Here is a 19,538-nt window from a genome sequence, read left to right on the forward strand (position 1 = left end):
ATTCCTTGTGTCTTTTCTACCGTCATGTACAGTGTAAGGCCCGAGTAAACCAGATGAATCCTGCTTTCCCAACCCTTCCTCCATCGAAAACAGTCTCCTTATAACAGCAACAATAAATCAAAACAACCATAAAGCAACAAAACAACCAGTGTGCCAGAGAGAAGGGAAAAAGACTTATTTTGCAAACATCCATTCAAACCGCCATCCCTCACTCCTCCATAGCATCTCCATAAATCCCCGACGGTAACCTCCCCTCGTTGAGCTCCTTCTCCAGCGCAATAATCTCCTGCAGGCTCGTAGCCTTCTTGATCTTCTCCTGCAGCCTCTGCTTCTCGGCGTCCGTCAGCTTTATCCGCGAGAGCTTCGATGGCGCGGCCGATGAGCCGTTGGATGTCACTTCGAACGTCTTGGACTTTTTGCCCATGATCTAAAACGACCAAGATTCCAGTTAATCATCTTCATTAAAAGAAAAAAAAAACAGGAAGGAAGGGTTTTTGGTACCGATGTTGCTAGAGCCGTAGGCTCCTCTACCGTGCCAAACAGTTCCTGGCTCTGATCTCGCTCCGCCTGCTTAACCTTTTCGTAATCCAGAAACCGGACGGACGGACACCGCCAAATGACCCAATAGCGATAATGCTACACCATAACCAGCAGTCAGTTAAAAAGAAATCCCACGACGAGATAAAGGGGAAAACGCACCTCCTTCTTGGTAAGAGGGTTATCCGCCAGCACCAGGTGCGTCAGCCGCGAAAACGTCCCCAGCGCATCCACGTCCGCCAGCTCCACCAGGTGATTCGACGCCAGCACCAGGTTCCGCAGGTTCGGCACGGCCGCCGCCGCCGTGGGCTGGATGCTCGTGACGCGGTTGCGCGCCAGCAGCAGCGTCGTTATGCGCGGCGAGAGCGGGAAGTTGCCCAGCACCTGGATATCATTGTCGGTGAAGTCGATGGCATCGTGTGGCTATTCATCGTCCATCAAAAAAGTGTCAGCATTCCGTTTTCTCCCCATTTCAACCAAAGGAAAGGAAGGGGGAAAAGAAAGGGGAGGAGGAGGAGTCAACTCACGCCCGCAACACCCAAGTTTTCAATCGCAGGAATTCGATGTCCTATTCAAAGCGGCACCACCAAAAAAGCCACAAATGTATCAAATCATCCTTCATCAAAAAAAGAGAGAAAACCTTTCCATAATAGAAAGGTTAAAAGGAGAAAAGAAGAAAAGAAGGAGAAAAATGAACAAGAAGCCGAGAATAAAAGTGTGTGTGTGTGTGTGTAGCATCTGCTCTTTTCAAGTTTCCCTTCCCTCCCCTCTCCCCTTGGGCATAAACGCACCTCGGAGATCAAGCTCTCTCTCCTTCAAGGGATTAAGATAGGACAGCGAGTCCCGGATCAGTTCGGCCGTCAGCCGCATCGTGTGAGATTTGTGTCGGTTTCTTTTTTGGTGGAGGAAGGGGGGAGAAAAGGTCGAGAGAAAGCCTCGAGAGGCTGGTGAATTCCGACGAGGGAAACGTGCGATTGCCTTCTTGGAGCTGTGCTTCAACGGGGCAATTGCCTGTAAATTACCGCGTCGCTTAAACTAATTGTCGAGGAGAACGCACTTAAAGGTTAAGTAAGTCGTCGTCGCGGAAATCCGAGGTGAAGGGAGAGAAAAACGGTGTGAAAGATGAACAATCGAGGTTGGCAGTTGGTGTCGCATGCCAGACTTTCAAGATGGGCAAGGCTGAAATGCTTGGACAAGGCGCGGAAGTTTCACTAGCAAGAAAAGCCACAGGTTTGTAGCGCCACATCTAGCTGGCGCCACACCTCAACTTCACCCAAGCTCTCCCTCTCTGGACTTATTATTCTTCTAGCACATTCATAAATCAACTTTACTAGGAAAATGTTTATAAAAAGAATCAAGACTTGACACAATGTGAGATTTAACAGGTCATAATTATTCATCATTGGCCGCGTAGCTGCCACAAACCGCTAAAAATATAGTCACACTACACCTCATCCAGAGAGCATATCATGGAGCTTAGTAGTTCTACCCATCTAAATGTAAGAATAATACAACTCCATGCCTATTAACCTGTTTCCCTCCTTTTGCCATAAGCCCGAACCAAAGCTCAAACACAAACCTCCGCCATCTAAACAATGAACCTCAAAAGTGCTCTATTGAAACACATAAATCACGCCAGACCGATCCACGGACACGCTCATCGAATACGGGTACTCCAGAACCGCCACGTCCATGATCAAATCCAGGTGCGACTTGAGCAACTGCTGCTGCTGCATAGAAATCACCGTCGACCTGGGTGCCTTCTGTCTGGATCCAGTCCCCGCATTGGGCGCCGACGCCGCATGCCTAGCGAACCGCTCCGTATTCAGCGTCATCGATGTCGTCGGATGCGAGCTCGTGTACGTGGGCGGCACTTCGTCGGGTTGGAGACCGCTGTAGATGCAAGAGTTTTCGATCCGAGAAATGTCCCAGAATCTAAGCCGCTTGTCGGACCCTGCCGTAAGCATGTACGCATGGCGGACCTCGCGAGAGTCTTCTGATGTTCCCGTGCCCACAACCATTGCCCGTACCCCTCGGTCCGCATTTGCCATGTCACTCATCTCCAGGTTTGTGGCGAACCGACCAAGCATTCCTTCGGGTTTATCTTCATCGACTTCCCAAGCGGTGTATCCCTTCTGGCCATCCTTATTGCCGCCAGTTCGGTAAATTTCCCTGCATGTCGTCTTTTCCAGATCCCACACTGTGACTTCGCCTTGGCCAGTTCCTCCAGCGACACAGACCCATTTGCCTCTGCCCTTGTTGGGATGTACGCAAATCCGGTAGATGGATCCTTTCCCGGGCACACCCCAGCCCTTGAGCCTCATCTTGAACCGAAGATCCCACAAGTCGACAACTCCATGCGAAGTCCCCACGCACAGCCAGTTCCTCTTCTTGTCAACGCAAAAACACGTTGGTGTTCCGTGATGGACAGGGTTCTCCAGCACGTAGAGCAGAGTCATTGTTCTCAAATCCATGGCGAGGATCCTCGATAGATTGGTGGCGAGCACAAGGATGGAGCTCTGTTCTTGCTTAAAATGCTCACACCACACTGCATATTCGCCTTCCGGTAGTTGGTATTCCCGCAACACTCGCAGCTTGGTATATCTAATAACACCACTAGTGGGAACCGTGTCAACCTTGACTACGTGAACACTGCCGTCGGACGCACAGCTAACAAAGCAGTGTGAGTTTTCGACGAAACACAGGGCAACGACGCGAGCGCCTTCGCCATGTTTGTAAGTCTGCCGAGACCGGTTCGTAATGTTGCGCTCGAGTCGCTGCGTATCCCACACCTTGACTGTCCCATCGTTGCCGCCCGTGATGAAAAAGATGTGATCTGGAGATGGAATAACACGGTTGATTGGCCCACGGTGCTCCGCAAACGTCGCCACGAGATGCCCGTCCGGCTTCCAGGGAGGGTCCGCGCCTGGGACGTTGACCGATCTGCTCTTGTCTCCAGAAATGGGCTGGACTATCGGTCCAAACTCGAGCACATCGCGGGGAAAGTTTTCAACGTACATGTTGTCAAGCATGCGCCGGACGTGGGGATCCGTTCCTTCGTAGCTATGCCTCACCTGCCTCAGACGGGCAGCTTCGCCGCCTTCTGTACTCGGCCGAGAAATGGCCTGCACCGGTGCTGATTGGGTAAAGGGGCCGTCCACCTGTCCAAATGCGTTGGTGTCGCTGGTTCCAGTCTCCGGTATGGACTTGTGGCCTTCCCTGCGATCCAAGAGACTGAGAGCGCTCGATTGGTGTCGGACGCCTCGGCGAGAAGAATATGATCCATCCTTGACAGATACGGAATCATCCCCAGGCCCAAGGGGAGAATTCAGTGCCATCCGAGAATCAGTAGAGCTAGCCCTACCGCTCCCTGTGGGGGACAGCAGACGTCCCGTGCTGCGGGAGGGCAAAGGACCAATGCTGTGCACCCTCTTGTGAGAATGGAGAGCGCCACGCTTCTTATCGTTTATGGTCATGGAAGCGTCCAATAACGCATCCGCAATGGTATATGGCCCTCCTACGGGAGGTGTGGTTTCCAGGTCGGGCAGCGCGCCAGAGGGGTCTTTCAGGGGCCCTTCGTCAAAAAACACAGTCTGGATAGACACACCCAGCTCCTTCAGCTGGACGAATCCCGTGGGCATGATTTCTTCTTCGGCAGCAGGGGCAACGACGACAGGGTCTCGCGTCTTGCTTCTGCTAAGCCGCCATATATATTCGCACAAGGCCAAGAATTTCACCTCATCCTCGGCCTTTAGCCCAAAATTCCTCAGCTTCTCAAGCCATTGTTCATCTTCGTCATTGCGGTTGATCTTGCTCGTGGAAGTGGGTATTAGGTCCCCAGACGTTCGAGCCGCCGGAGCCAGCGGCCCCTGGTTCGATGACAGCCGCTTCCCCAGAACTGACTTCCAAAACACTCCCCTTTCCGTCTTGGCAGCCCAAGTCAGCGCTTGGTCAAAGACTGCCCGGGGAAGAGGCTTTTTCAAGGAGTCGAGCAGATTCAACTCGGAAAAGTCAGAAAGAGACTCTATTTTGAGATACGGCTTAACCATCGGCAGCAAAATGCACTGCACATCGGCTTGCGATAAGAACTTGGCAGCCATAGATAGAAACTCTGCTGCAGACTCTCTGATCCACATGTTTGGGTGCATGGTGAGCCGTCCTATCAAGTCGGCCAGTTCCCATACCTTTGACCTGGACAGCAGCCCCAGGCCAGCGAGCTGAGCCAGCGAATGCAAAGCCGAACGCACCACGCTTTCTTCTGGATCCGCCAGAGCCTGGATCATGAGAGGCAGTATGAATTCCTCGAGGCTCGTGCTTCCTATAAAGGTCGCAATGCCCACGATGGTGTCTAGGAAGGCGCTCTTCAACATCCAGTCCCGATCATTTAAATATGTGATTAGATGCGTAAGCAGAATGTCATTAGAACTCTCTTGGAAATACATGCAGAGCTCCGGCACCGACGTCAAGAACGCTCTTCGAACATGAACATCGGGGTCCTCGACGAGCTGCTTCGTATGGCTCTCGAGAATCTCAAAAAGCTGTCGATTCGCATTATCAAACATGCTCTCAAAGTTGGCGGCGGCGCCATCAGTCCCAGGCTCAACCTCCGGGTCCGTAATCGGCATTGATCCGTCTGCCCTGAGGCTGGATGCCATTTCCAGGAAACGCTGTGCAGTAGAAGCAAGGCTACCTATGCAGGACGCATAAGTCGCTCGCACAAGAGAGTTGGGTGTCCACGATTTGGTTCCGAGAGCAATCTCCATCCGGGGCAGGACATATTCCACCAAAACGTGCGAATTTATCGGCGTGGTCATCCGTACCAGCTGCAGCAGCTGGGTGACGGCCCGTATCACAGTCACGAGCACCATGTCCGTCTCCTCCTTGCGCAAAAGCGTCATCAGATACGGCAGCACTCTGTCCAGTTTGGCCTCATCCGTAAGCCTTTCGGCAAAAGCCAACAGCAGATCGCACGCCCTGATTCTAGACGCAGCCCTTGCCGTCGTTCTCATAGCCGAGACCACCAGCGTCAAGAATATGAGCGTCCCGTCGTCCTCGGGCGGTTCGAGATCTGCGGAAACGGCATGTTCGTGTGTTGGGATGCTCAGCCTCACGGGGAAATGGTCCAACCCCAGCCTCGACTTGGGTAGTATCGGCCCCGACGTCTGCTTCTCAGACTGATAGCCCAAGAAATACGAAATCTTGTCAAAGTCATTATAGATCCTGTCGATGCGGTTATCCGCTTCGCCCAAATTCTTCTCAGCGCCCGACATGGGGCTGTTCCCCGACGAAGGATCCGTAATCAGCTCCATATACTGGTGGAGGAAATTGTAGAAGTAGCTTGGGAAGACCTTATCTTTCCAAAAGTCAAGGTACTGCTCAGCCGAATACCGCCTCTCGGGATCAAGCTGAATCATGTGGGCAATCATGTCGCGCACGTCCTTGTCCGAGATGACGCTCAGATGAGTAATGACGGGATCATACTCGCCGCGCCGGTACTTGTACAGCTGGGCGAGACTAAAGATTTCCGACTCGAGAAACAGCTGGGCAATGACACACCCGGCGCTGAAGACGTCCATGGCCCACGTCATCTTGGGCTTCTGAGGCGGAGCTTCGCTAGACGAGTAGAAGCGCTCAGGCGCGATGTAGCACGTCCGCCGGCCAGACGAGTCGAAAAAGTAGGAAAAGTCGCCCGGGTTGTCGTCCGGGAGCATGACGGGCTTGTAGGCAGACGAGAAGTCGGTCAAGTACAGCCAGTTCCACGACGTGACGAGCACGTTCTGGGCCTTGATGTCGCCGTGGTATACGTCGCGCGCGTGGCAGTCCCGCAGGGCGCAGAGAAGCTGGAACGCCAGCCACTTCTTCTCAATGTCTTCCAGGAAGGGCCGCGTGCTCATGCGGTCATAGAGCGAGCTGTACATGAACTGTCGCACCAGATATCCGTTCGTCTCCGTCTCGATGATGCGCTGGAAGCCTAATGCATTAGGGACGCCCGCCAACGCCTTGCGCTGCTCTGTTCCAAACAGTCAGCATGGGATCGTCTTGGTCTTTCTTTTTTGCTCCGAGTTGCCGAAAGAGCTCACCTAGAATCTTCTTCTTGTACGTCTCCAGCTTCACCTCCGGGTAGGGCTTCACCAGCACCTTGACCAGCACCACGCCGTGCTCATGCCTGCCCCGGATGCTCTTCATGAAGCGCGCATTTCCTATGCTCTTTTCGTACTGAATGTCCAGCAGCTGCGCAATATCTATGCCCGCCGCGCCGGCCGACGGCGTAGCGAGAGAAAACCCTTGACCCATGGCTTCAAAGGAACAAGAAACGAAAGAAAAAGGTGGGCGGGGGTTGTAGTCCCTCGTCCTCTGAGCAGCTAGAGAAGGCGTCGAGACAAGTTGGCGAAGGAGGGGGAATAGCGGGATGCGGCGTCTTATCGTTCGGCCAGACAGGAGATAGGCGTCATTTTGAACGGAAACAAACAGTCTGCAGGTTGTACAAAGGAGTCGCCGGGATCGCGAGATGTTGTCAGAGTCGTGAGCACGGCGAGAGCATGGGTTGTTTCCAGAGAGGTTCTCGTGATGGAAGCTCTGCTCTCTGGACGTTGACGGAGGGACGTCACCTGGTCCGCAGCCTCGTGGGAGCTTGCCGGCGCCGGCTGGTTCTTATGGGCGTCACCGCTGTGGACTGGGGCCGGTAGTGAGTGGATTTAGCGCCTTGACGCCCGCTAGCATCACTAAAACTGACTTTGTTAGGCTACAAGCTCCATGCTGCAAGGGTACATGTATCAAAGTGCATCTCGAAAGTCTATCGGCGCCTCAAACATAGATTACCATCGAGATCAAAATTCAAGGCACCAGCAATTGATTTAACAGCTTTGAATTAAATATACTATGTATTCCAATGAACCGCAGTGGGAATATCCAAGATACCATTTACCCAAAAATGAGAAGAAGAAGAACACAGCCCAGGTGATGTTTGCGTAGGTACGTTGGTAGATATGGTATCTAGTAGATACTATACCTAGAAGTGACGGTTATGGATTCAATACACAAACTGATCCCCAAATATCCAAGGCTCGTGTACACCAAAAAAAAGAGAGAGAGAAGAAAGGAAATGAAGAGTCATGAAGAGAGAGGAACAGGCTCAGAATCCAGCACTGCATTGCCCTTCCACCTCGAGATAGGTATCAACAAGATGCAATTTTTTCTCAACTTCCTGAAGTCCCGGTATAATCTCATCCGAAATGTTTTGCTCCGAAAGCTGAAGTAATAAAGAAAGAAAAAAAGAAGTTCCAAATGAAGGAAGTATTGATATGAGAAAAGAGAAAAGCCGGTTATAAAAAAAAAAAAAAAAGAATCAATGATGATAGTAAAACAGAAACGCCCATATGCCCCCTTTCGCGGCTATATGCGGGACTCCCTTATAGCTTTGGCTTCAATAAAAACCCTTTGTCAAATGCTTAGATATAAACCCCCCCTTTCCTGAACTCCAATGCATACCAGGATCGTTAAAACAAAAGTAGTGTGTTTTTTCATTCCGTCATTGGTAAGGAAACGTGTTGACATTTCCTGATCCCACGCCGAATCGCATCGGCTATGCAAAAACAAGAACCCCCTCCTTTCCCCTTAGTTGACCACAGCACGCATGCGCATCTGCCTCGAAGAGTTGTAGCGTATCCTTGCCAGCATGGCTTCGGCATCGAAATCGTCCTGGCCAGCATTGGGATCCGCCTCGATTCGATCGGCCACGTGCATGACAGGGACTCTCGGCGCAGCAGAATCTGCCACCTCGAGCTTCCGTGAGTGGACGTCGTCGACCTCCTTGTGGTGCGGTACTAATGTCCGGCTTACGGTGATTGACTTCATCGTGCGTGGCTTCGCGTCGGCGGCTTCCTTGAGCATCTCGGGCTCTTCACGTTCGACACGCTCCATTTCCTCCTTGGCCATGACGAGAACCTCGCCGATACGCTTCTGAATCTTCTGAACCTCTTCGCTGCATTTGGCATCCCTCAGAAACTGGTGGGCACCGTGCTCGCAGGTGCTCTGCACGAACTCGAGTGCCTTATCCAGCTCATCATATACATCGGGAGTCTGGTTGGCCAGGCCAGGGTGACCCAGGCGCATGGCAGCAGGTCCGTACCGCCGACTGCTGATGTATCGTAGTGAAGGCAGAGCTTCGGCGGCCTTGTCATCACCAGCGCTATCATCGTCTGGTACTTCCATCTCGGCCAACTTCTTGATCTGCGCCACCTTGGCTGCCATCTTGGCTTTCCGCATCAGATTCCTACTTGACGAGATGAACCTGACGAGGTCGTCGAAGAAACCCTGCACGTAGCTGTCGTAGTAGACGATGATCATATTCCTCGTGCGGTATGTCTGGCGAGGCCCATCCGCAGAGCAAATGGATGTCATCCTGTTCTTCTTGGTTACTCGGCTGCTGGGGATGCCGTTGGTGTCTGTGGCGGACTTGGGGAATGCCGGGCGCTTCTCGGCAGCCGGGCTCGGCGGTGATGACCGGCGCTGTCTGTTGCTGTGGAAGGGTGTTGCGGCAATCTCTGGCTGCTGGGCGGGTACATCTTCGGGGAAGGAGATGTGCATGGCACCATCATCCTTGGGCTTGAGGGACTCTTGTGAGCCCTTATTCCTCAGTGATCTGGTCTCGGGTTCCTTGTTGGGGTTTGCCTCGGCCAGAGCGGCTAGCTCCAGCTGGCGCTTGTCGACCTGGCTGCTCAGCTCATCGAGCCTCGTCTGCCAGTCAGGTATGTTATTTATAAGGTTTTTGAGAGCCTCGATAGCCATATCGCGGAAGTTGGATTCCCGCGACGAGACTCTTAACGGAGCAATCGTGGCGGCGTTAGGTGATGATACACCTAACAATGAACCTGTGGAGTCTGTTTTGGGCCTGTTTCAACAATGTTACAAGGCGCCGATAGACGTAGCCTCTCGTCCTGGGAGAAGGGCTTTCGTCGTGTGTCCGTCCGGTAGAGTTGGCAGCACTGATAGACGGTCGTCGTGAGGAACCTCTGCTTTGCTCTTGGTGTAGAGTGTGAGAGTGAGTGAGAGAAAAGAGCTCAGGAGGGCGAGCTAGTTGTTGAATATTCTGCTCGTGTCAAAAGACGGGGAAAGAGTTTCGTTTGAGGTTGTAGGGACCGAAGGCGTAGTAGAGGACGTTGTGTGTCTGTGTGTCTGGTGCTGATGCTGGTTGGGTGATTTTTTTTTTCCTCTTCGACAATGGGCGCAAACGGCGATGCTGTTCTGCTGCTGAAGATGAGGGCGGAGATGTGAGATCCGGTTAGGCGAGATGCAGTTTCGGTCGAACGACTGAAGGATTAGAAAAAAGGAAGAAGAAGCAAGAGGATCGCTTGGTGATCCGGGGAGTAAATAGCAGGCAGAGTTGTCGAAGGCGAGGACGCAAACAGAGAGTGAGAAGAAGAGGCGCGCGGTAGAGATAGGGTGGTGTAATATTAATAACGGCTGGCCATGAATTGAGAACGGGGCCCTTGTAGAGGTAGCGAGGATAGCGGTACAGGTGCTACAAGGTACGAGTACAGTACAATACAGCGCTAGCTGCAAGGTTTGGCGGAGAGGTGTGCGCTGCTGTGTTGGGCGTGGCAGCAACGCGTGCGAAGTACCGGTACTAGCACCGTGCGGCAGCTGCATGGAGGGCGTGCGCGAGAGGGTCGAAGGGGAGGGGGGGGGCGTCCCTGTAGGAGGCAAGGGTCGATGTGCTGCGACTGCGAAGGTGCCAGCAGGTACGCAGTACAAGGGACTGAGGTCGCGCACGGGCCGCCGCGTCGAACAGTGAGATGTGCACAGTGCGCGAATCCTGAGTCGTCGTGTCACTCGTCGCGGCCACTACACGAATCGACCGGCTGCCCCGCGGCTACAGCGGCCACCCGCCCGCTCCACTGAGCTCGATGCCGCTTGTACCTCTGGGGCCGAGGTGAGCTGCAGCACACTGTGGATTGGCCCGCATGCGTCGCAGCAAGCAGAGCGACGGCGTACTCTGTACTTGGAGCGTGTTTTGACGCAGTGTCAACTTTGCATCAACTTGGCAGCGACTAGGGGGGTACCCGTACGGCCACCGCATGCCGCATCTCCCGCCCTCGTCCAATGGCGCGCAGTCACTACCCCGATCAGGCATTTGTACCATGTCCCGGCTGCCCTGTGCGCTCATACAAGGGATGTACAGCCTCGGGGGAGCGAACTGGCAAGCAGCTGCTCGTACTGGGCTTGTACTCCGACAGACATCGGTACCTGGACCGGCTCAGCCGACCGCCTGATCGCTGCGGGCCTCGTCGTCGCAGCGCAATTCCACAGCTGTTGGAGCAGGACGCAGGACTCGCAGCGCGCTGGCAATGGATCTCTCGTCGGCTCATTCTCCTCGTCTGTCTTGTCTGGGGGCGGGCCAATAGGCACAATAGCGTGCTAATCCACGTTTTTGTGGGCAAAAGGGTTCAACGTTCTGCTCCCCAGCTGCCAGCACGGATTATACTGTACTCGTACTGTACTGTAACTGCTATTGCAGGTGGAGACAAGAGGCGGCCCCCTCTAAACCCCGAAGGACAGAAGCAGGGCTTGGTGGCACAGCAATCGAAAGGAAATGCAGGGCCGTGTGAGGATGGCGTCTCTGACACGGTCCAGTTGACCGACGCTGCAACTCCAGCGCGCGGCGGCCAACTCGATTCACGCTCCTGTTGCTGTTGCTGCTGCTGTTGCTGTTGCTGCTGCTGTTGCTGTTGCGGACGACGGACAACAAGACGACGGCAACTTGATCAGCAGCTGATGGCTCAGGAGCGCAACGAGTGACGAGTACATACATACATACATGACAAGGCAAATGAAACAGCGACAACAGCTTTGCAGACCCGAGCACGAGTAAGCATTTGGTCCATCAAAGCTGTCGATCGGCAAGGTCGTGCTTCCGCGAGCCGCGCCATTGTCGGCTCTCCGCGCCGCCGTTTTCTAAGCATCACGGCCAGTCGAGACGGGGGCTTATACTAGTACTAGGCATAGGCGCGAATCTACCGAGAGGCCGATTCAATTCAGGCAAGCGACTCGAAAAGACGCCCCGCGTGCGCTGAATTCCAGCAAGGCTGGAGAGTTTACACGGCTCTCGAGTTGGTGCAAACTGTATCTGCACCATCCACAAGCTTGATGGCGGCTCAATCTCAAGCCTCTTTCTTGTCTTGTTTTGTTCTCGTCTTCTTTTTTTCAATCCAATCGCGCAAGGATAATCAAACGCCGCCCAGCCTGCCATACTCGTATACTACTGTACAGTCCTGTGCATACTGTACCGTAAAGCATTGCCTCTCCTTCTGCCACATTGCTACCACGGGGAGTGTAACATCTTCTTTGCATTGTACATGGAGCTGCAGTTGGTGTGTGCTCCGTAGCTGGCACCACGTCGCCGCTCGTCAGATGCCATCCATAGCCGGCCTGTGCTGAAAACTGAAAACACGGCCGCTGCAAGCTTTCGGCAACTCGTGCCCGTCCAGATCTCTGTAACACTGGTTCACGGAGAGAGAGAGAGAGAGAGAGACAGGCATCGGCGTGCGAGGATAGGATACGAGTACCTCCTCGTGGTCGATGATGCCCTGTCCCTCCTGCTGTGACGTGAAATGTGGCTCACCTGCCAGCGGGTCAGGCCGAGTCGTCCAGAAGCTCATGTGGAAGCAGGTCGCAATCAGTCAATCAATCTGGGAGCGGTCGTTGTGGGTTCCTCATGCAGTTGGGCGTCAGGTTGAGCTCGTCCGTCAGTGCAGGGCCTTGGCGGGAATAGCACTCGACTCGACCCTGCTAAACGCCTAACAGGCGGATGACATACAGTACTTTGGACGTCTCACGTCTTGTCGGCCGCAGCGGTTGACAGGGCCACGATCCACAGAGCGGCTCACACCTCGTGCATTAACCGCACAGGAGAGCAACATCATCTCAACACGGACGCCAAAAAAAAAAACAGAGGAAATGGTGAAATGGTCGCCGACCAAGGTGGCACGGTACAAGACATCACGGATCAGATCCGACGCTCCACGACTGCGCCGCACGCAAGGCTGGGGATATTGTGTTCCCCTTTTTTTTTCGACCCGACCTTGTTGTTTGCCGTCGACCAAGAGGAAGAAAAGTAAGGGCTTGCGTTTTCGGATCTGTTTCCTCATGGCCAAGTGCCGATCTCAAGATCCGAAGCGGAAGGGGTACGATGCTACATTGGCAATAGGCTATGCTGCGTTTGTCAATTTCATGTCAATGGATAGGCCAGCCCACCTGTGATTTAATCAAACTGCAATGGCAGCCCTCTCTCTACCCCCGGGTTCTTCTTGTCTGTTTCATTTTCAAGCACACTGGAAGGCAGCGTCTGATTGTATGTGGGGAAAAGGCCAAAGGCCATCATGCATCCCACTCGGCAGTCCTCAACACAAGCGCGCGGAACAGTTGCCTTTGGGATAGTGACCTGCGGAACAGTGCGACGGTGTTGTTTCTGATGGCAGGGGGAGCTGCCACACACACTGTCTGTCTGTCTGTCTGAATCAATTCAAACGCCCCAGCTGTTTGACTGCATTCTCAAACATGATGCTTGGGAGGGCAACACAAGATGCAACTTTGACGAGCATCGAGATGTCGGGGACGATGTGAGAGTCTCTCGGAGAGACAGTGGTGACGCAGCCAATCGCCGTCCCCGGTAGATCGGCGACCACTGGTTGGCAATGAGACACAATGCGCCAAGAGTCTGTCTGAATGTCTTGTATCCTTCTTTCAGAGGGAGACACAGAGAGAGAAAAGAGCCTTGACCAGCTGGGTGTGGCACTCCGGCCGGCGACCGTGTCTCTGAACGTCGCCGAACAGCATTCGTTGCTACCTGCTTTTACTGCCTGCAAAGCATGCATTGTACCTGTCTGCATCAGCGTCTATTCGGTGCTATTTTCTTCTTCTTCTTCTTGTTGCTTGTACTCGTACTGTACTTGTTGAGGTCTCCTTCGCCCTTGGCCGATCGCTTTCGGGATCGGGGCTAATTAAACAGAGCTCAATACGGAGGCACTGTGGCGTCAATGGCCAGCACTCGCTAGGCGACAAGCGAACCGTCCAGACCAGGTTCGATGAAGACGCTCAGCACTTGTTTTGCTCCGTTGCCTGTAATACCTACTACGGAGAACTCGTCCGGAGAATCGAGTTCCCAGCATGAAGCACACCTAGCACGGGGCGGGCATGTCGACCAAAACTGGCAGCGGCCGGGGCATGGTTGAACAGTTGACACTTCTGGTTCGCAGCGATATCCGGATGAAACCCCACTGGGGGCAGAGCTCAACGAAACCTTTGTGCTAGCGGCACACACTGTGCCAAGGCGGCCACGAAGAAGGGGGGGATGGGAGGGACCAGTTTAGAAGATCTGACCCGTGGATATAAGCTGTGTGTTGCTGATGAGCGAGACCCGGGATGTGATTCCGGGGGCGGATGCTGAGTCCGTTCAAGAGGCGCCTCGGGCCGCGGAAACCAACAAGACGAGAGAGAGAGAGCCTTGCTCAGTCGAGAAGCTGACGGCGTGGGAGCACGTTTGAGCAGGGCTGGTGCTTCTAATTCCAACATTAGCTTGGGCGGGAAGCAGAGCCGAACAGGAACCCATTTCACCCCGACTTTGATATACCTAGGCCTACCATGTATTAGGTACTCCGTACGATACTCCGTGCTATTTACCCCAACTCTCTCGAGCTTGTTATTTTAGCCCAATAGCTGGTGATTTGAGATTGGCCGACAAATCGCGGACTTGCGCATGGTGGCCGCGTGCCGACTCCGCCACGCAAAAGGGTCGCTTTTTTATTTGTCGTTTGTCGTTTTTCTCGTCCTGCTCGGCCTCTTACTGGCTCCAAACTCCGCAGCCAACGACAGCGCAGAAAGACGGTCTGCGCAGCTTGCTGTTGGCAGACTCTCGCGAGCGACTTTGGAGCAATACTGAGCAATCACCGTCGGCTGCAGCCCTGCCGCCAATCAGCTGCACTCGCAGGCATACTCGTACCGTCCTTGTGCTTGTGCTTGGATCAGGCGAGTCAGGCGCCGGAGTACCGCATCGGGAGCTGCAGCTTAGGCTTGGCTGAGAGCGGGTAAAAACGCGCCGTTGAATCATGGATCCTTGCAACTCTTTTGATTTTCGCGGCTTCTCAATGTTATTTTGTGTCTCTGAGCTGTGCCAAATGGCTGCACGAGTACTTGTGGGCGGCAGGGTTACATAATCCAAGGGTTTGCCGAACTCGCCATGATTTGCCGCATGCGGAATACGTACGGTACGAGTATTGCCAGTATAAGCTCTCCATGCTCTGAATTCAATGGAGATGATGGATCAGTGATATTAGATCCACGGCGTGCTGACCGTGAATCGGGCTAGCGCTTTCTATCAGAAGGGGGATCTACGGGCGTAAAGTTGTACATTTTCAGAACTTAAACCCCCCTCTATTTAATAAAATAACACACACAACACGCGCATCGTCTTTCGGGCCGCAAGGTAGCGCTGAGGGAAAGGAGACCGGGGGTGCGGGCTAACAAGCAACAACGGGATAACAGACAAAAAGAGAGACGACTTTAATCCGACCAAGACGTGATACGAGTCCTATATCCGTACATGTAGAGGGTGAAAGGAAAGAGGAAGGGGTGCATGATGCAAAAGCTGCTGCAGACTTGCATACAAGGTTGAAACTCGAATGTACGTTGCAAATGCGGTCAAGGCAAAAGTAAAGCAAATCGATGGGGGAGTCTTATGTACATGCATGCAGTCCATCGAATCGCAAAAGTGACAAAGAAAAGAATACATACATAATACTCGTACGTACGATTGGGTACAAAATCAGAAGAAGAAGAAGCAGCAGCAGGTTGCAGGGATTCTCCTCGATCCGATTTCATCGAGGCAATTGGCATGCGAGGGGCAAGGGGGATGGCGTGTCTTTGCCTTAAAGTTGGGCTTGAATCTATGCCACTCCATGTCACGTCCTTGCATGGCTAACATTTATGCTTCGGCTCTCGTCACCGGCCGGACCAGCCCGTTTGTAGCACCCTATTTCCGTTTGAGACTTTGAAACGGCGGGGCCTAGTTGTAGAAGCCTAGGTTTGCTTTTTCAACGTCGTGCTAGGTAGGTTGTCTTGGTCGTGGTAATACTGGGTTAATAGTTTTCTGATGGCGAGGGGGGCTGTATGTTGATATGCCGTGCCTCATCTTTTAACCCCATTTCGTCCAGTTTTCCTCTCTACAGGGATTCTTTGTAGTACTATAGGTAGTTGGCAAAAAGGAACAAGGGAAAAGACATACTCCTCCTACTCTCAAAAGCCCAATTCTTTGACGATTACGATGAATGGGGCCGGTGGCCAACAGGGGAAAGGGGGGAGATCTCCCACAAAAGCCCCATCAGAGCCGGCACTTGAGGATACTGTACTCCATACTCCATACGTGTACGAACGAAGCAATCAACTCCTATCTTTCTTGTCCTCTCTCTCTCTGTCTGTCTCTCTTTTCTTCTCTCCGCCCACCCCTTCATCTTTGCCCATCCGCATCCGAAAAGCCGAAACGATGCATGCATTGAACGATGATACTGGTCCATCGCCTTGTGGACCGGGGCAAGGTTCACCATGGCAAAAGAGAACGAAGGTGCCGAGGTGCAGCGAGCGAATGGCCGCCTCCACCGCAAATGATGGAGGGTCTCGTCGGCATTAGCTTGCGCCACGGCGTCTGAGGGCGATTTCGAAAAGCCAATGCAAGCATGACCGGAACGCGCTGCCGAAGCCTTGTTGGTTGTACGGACATGCACTCCGTAGTGTAATACTACATACATACTCGTAGGTTAGTAGGTAGAGGTAGTAATACTGCATGAGACTGCGCCGTTCTAGGTATTCGTACTCATACCCGGACAGGCAACTTGGAGTAAGAGAGAGAAAAGGGCCCTGTATCACGGCTGTACTATGTTTAGGTATTACTTGAGTAGGCTTGTGTAATACGCAGCAACGGAGAAGACGTGCGAAAAGCATTATGAAAGGATCCATGGAATGTATGCAGCAAATCGGCTGAACAATTACGAGTAGTACTCGCAAATCGGATGCTCCGTGGCCGTTGTGGAATGTCTCCGCAAGCCATGACATTTCAACAAACTCAACTGGCCGGCAATGTCCGCTCAGCCAAAACAGCTTCTCGCCAGTTTATTAACGCCGGTCGTCCATCCGTCTGCTATCGCCGGCCGCTCGCCGTTGGGGGATCAACAGGGAGGAGAACAAGGCAAAGGCAAGGCGAGTCAAGGCAAGGCAAGCGAAGGAAAAAAAGACACATCATCATAGATGCAGCAAGTCAAAGTTTGTTTTGTTCGGGGGGGGTCCCTTGATCTGATTTGCTTGCACATGTAAAATAGTAGATGAATATGTGGATGATGTGGGTTGTGGATGAGGGATTGTGGATTGAGAGGGACAAGCTGCATCCCGGCACTTGAAAAGGCGAAACAGCAGGCAGAGCGGATGAAAGCGCTAGGGAAATCGTGCCGAGCGTTTCGCTTAAAGCAGAGTGCCTTAATCTCGAGACTAAAAAGGGACGTTAATGTACGAGTATGGCTATTGCTGTTGCTACGTGTTAGTTAGTACGGAGCAGGGCAATTGCAAGTTCCCCCATCCATGTCCGTAACAAAGTCTGACAATTGAAAAACAAAATCAATCAATCAATAAATCAATAAAAGCATCAAATATACATGTCATCTGCTGTAGTCTTTTGCAGTATGTATCGATATACGAGCACAGTACATTGCCATACAGTACAGAGTCCCCATTTGCCTGCGAGCGTATCTCCTACCGCTTTGGGTCAATTGCTTGTTATGTCGAGTCCCTTTTTTTTGAAATCCTCTTTTTTCCCCTTCGCCACCCATGCTCGCCCCCAAGCCCAATGCGGCGGCAGAATGGCAGAATGGGAGGCGCCTAAGAGGGAAGCAGGCAGAGTGTAACAAGGTAACAAGGTAACATGTCATCTGCTGGACACGAGCATTGTTGCCAAGGGCTGCACCAGATCACAACAGGCGTTGATTTTCTCTCCCGCTTTTGACTACGGAGGATTAATGTGGGCTCTGGCGGGCGATCATGATGGGATCAAGTGGCTAGTGGCTGTTGGTACGGCAGAGTAGAGAGTAGAGTTTGGATTCTTTCAGTCCTATTCGACTACATCATCTGTTCTTGTCGAGCATGAATGAGGATGGACGGACGCATTGCTTCGCTTCGCTTCGCTGCGTTGTTCCTTCGCCAGTCAGTCGCATCAACAGCCTCATCGTCATCACCATCATCATCACGGCCAAAATCCACAACCAGCCCAACCCACCATCGCCATCGCCATCAGCCTGCGTCTTTGTCTTTGTCTTTGCCAGCAACGCAGCACCTCCAATCAAAAAAAAAAAAAAAAAAAAAAAAAAAAAAAAAAAAAAAAAAAAAAAAAAAAAGCAAAGAGAATATAAAATCCGCACCCCGTCGCTCCCAACGTTCCCCCCCACACCCCATCCATCCCAAAACTCATGCCGTACAGAAACTCATCTAAAACAATCCTCGTGGTAAAAAGAAAGCACAGAGCATATGTAAGAAGAAAGGATTCGCACCACGTGCCAACAAAATCCTCCTCGTACCACAAAACAGCACCTACAAAAAAGAAATACCCACTTCAGCCCTCGAAATTTACATCTCCAACCAGGCCAGGTTGCCAGGTAGGTATGTATCAAGCACCTTAGTACCTACCGTAACGGTACGAGATGGTATTGTTATACGGCAATATAAAACCCAGATGGGGCCCTCAACCCAGGACTTGTCCCGATGACAATGCAACCCTCCCTTCTTGATCCTTGCACCCTTCTTGTTTTGCCCTTTTTTTTTTTTTTTCTTTTTTTGAATGCGAATGGCTGTCTTCACGTTGCAGTGTCGAGAGATTAACGCTACACCTCCTACCTTAATATTGGCGAACCAGGGGTCGTCCCGCAATCCCAGTTCCGACGGCGGCATCTTGTTGGCGGCTCTTTTTTTTTTTTTTTTCCTCTTTGGATTTACTCCCTCCCACTCACACACTCTTACTTCTTACTCGTACTCTCTCACTGTCACTCTTACTCGCGCTCTCACGTCTTCTTACTCTTTTCTGACTCTCTCCATTTTCTGGCCTGACCTTGTTGACGCCTCGCCCTCGCGTATCTCGCAAAATATACCTCGTCATCAACATAACCGCCAGGTTCCCTCATGAAAATCATCTCAGCCTTGTTTTTTCCAAAATAGTCTCCATAACGCCCACCCTAACTCTGATCCCGTAATAACATGATAACACATGCCTGACTCGTCCATGTACTCGTACACACATGCTTTCCCGCCCTCGCAAAGCAAAACAAAAAGGACAGAGTTCATATGCACTGTCCTCCGTACTCCAAGGGAATAGGTACATACCTAACACGCACTCACGATATCGGGGCTAATAAGCCACAATGCGACCCCGAACCTACGACTAAGAATAAGCTGCTTGTTGGATGCGCGGCAGCCTGCATTAGACACTCTTGTTGTAATATAATTCGCCTATGCACAGTGCCAGCTTGCCGAGCAGCCTTGGTAGCCATCAAAATCAAAAAAAAAAAAAAAGTCCGTCTCCACCAGAAAAAGCCCGCTGTCTGTTTTGGTTTCAACTTTGCGCGCTCGTTTTAGTGCTACTTTGTATATCCGTAGTCGCCCGGCAGTCCGACTTTCAGTTCATCCGTCCCGCCGGACCTTTTCCAATGGGTTACTGGACGTTTAGTATTGATTCTGCTTCGAGCATACGCATACGCATACAATATGACCCTTTTTACTAGTATTCTCTGATGCCAACTTTTCTTCTTTTCCTAGCATGAAACTTCAGCAGGGCACAGGTCCCTCACATCCCAGGAGAAAAGGTCCCACCCCATGATCCTTCTGTCCGTGAATCTCGATTCGGTCAGGCCAGGCCAAGCCTAAGCCCAAGCCCGTAGATCCTCTTTTCTTCTTTTCGCCAAACATGCGCCGCAAAT

The 19,538-nt window shown here is 52.4% G+C and overlaps 4 protein-coding genes across 4 annotated transcripts; 1 reads left to right on the forward strand and 3 right to left on the reverse strand.

Moving 5' to 3' along the window:
• Positions 1-208: 208 nt before the first annotated feature.
• Positions 209-1,407, reverse strand: Triagg1_8536 (uncharacterized protein; the record flags this gene model as incomplete). Its single annotated transcript, XM_062903393.1, has 5 exons — positions 209-427; positions 502-636; positions 700-960; positions 1,065-1,105; positions 1,329-1,407. 5 exons carry the CDS (start codon positions 1,405-1,407, stop codon positions 209-211), a joined length of 735 nt encoding a protein of 244 aa, XP_062752532.1.
• Positions 1,408-2,150: 743 nt separating this feature from the next.
• Triagg1_8537 (uncharacterized protein) lies at positions 2,151-6,831 on the reverse strand (the record flags this gene model as incomplete). Its single annotated transcript, XM_062903394.1, has 2 exons — positions 2,151-6,547; positions 6,618-6,831. 2 exons carry the CDS (start codon positions 6,829-6,831, stop codon positions 2,151-2,153), a joined length of 4,611 nt encoding a protein of 1,536 aa, XP_062752533.1.
• A 1,320-nt stretch (positions 6,832-8,151) lies between these two features.
• Triagg1_8538 (uncharacterized protein) lies at positions 8,152-9,324 on the reverse strand (the record flags this gene model as incomplete). The annotated part of the gene is made up of 1 exon (XM_062903396.1): positions 8,152-9,324. The coding sequence occupies one exon, from the start codon at positions 9,322-9,324 to the stop codon at positions 8,152-8,154; it is 1,173 nt and encodes a 390-aa protein (XP_062752534.1).
• An 859-nt stretch (positions 9,325-10,183) lies between these two features.
• On the forward strand, positions 10,184-11,311 carry Triagg1_8539 (uncharacterized protein; the record flags this gene model as incomplete). The annotated part of the gene is made up of 4 exons (XM_062903397.1): positions 10,184-10,284; positions 10,342-10,911; positions 11,054-11,138; positions 11,192-11,311. 4 exons carry the CDS (start codon positions 10,184-10,186, stop codon positions 11,309-11,311), a joined length of 876 nt encoding a protein of 291 aa, XP_062752535.1.
• Positions 11,312-19,538: the final 8,227 nt, after the last annotated feature.

The sequence above is a fragment of the Trichoderma aggressivum genome, assembly GCF_033847375.1.
Source record: "Trichoderma aggressivum f. europaeum strain CBS 100526 chromosome Unknown scaffold_042, whole genome shotgun sequence".
In the NCBI taxonomy this organism is placed as follows: Eukaryota; Fungi; Ascomycota; class Sordariomycetes; order Hypocreales; family Hypocreaceae; genus Trichoderma; species Trichoderma aggressivum.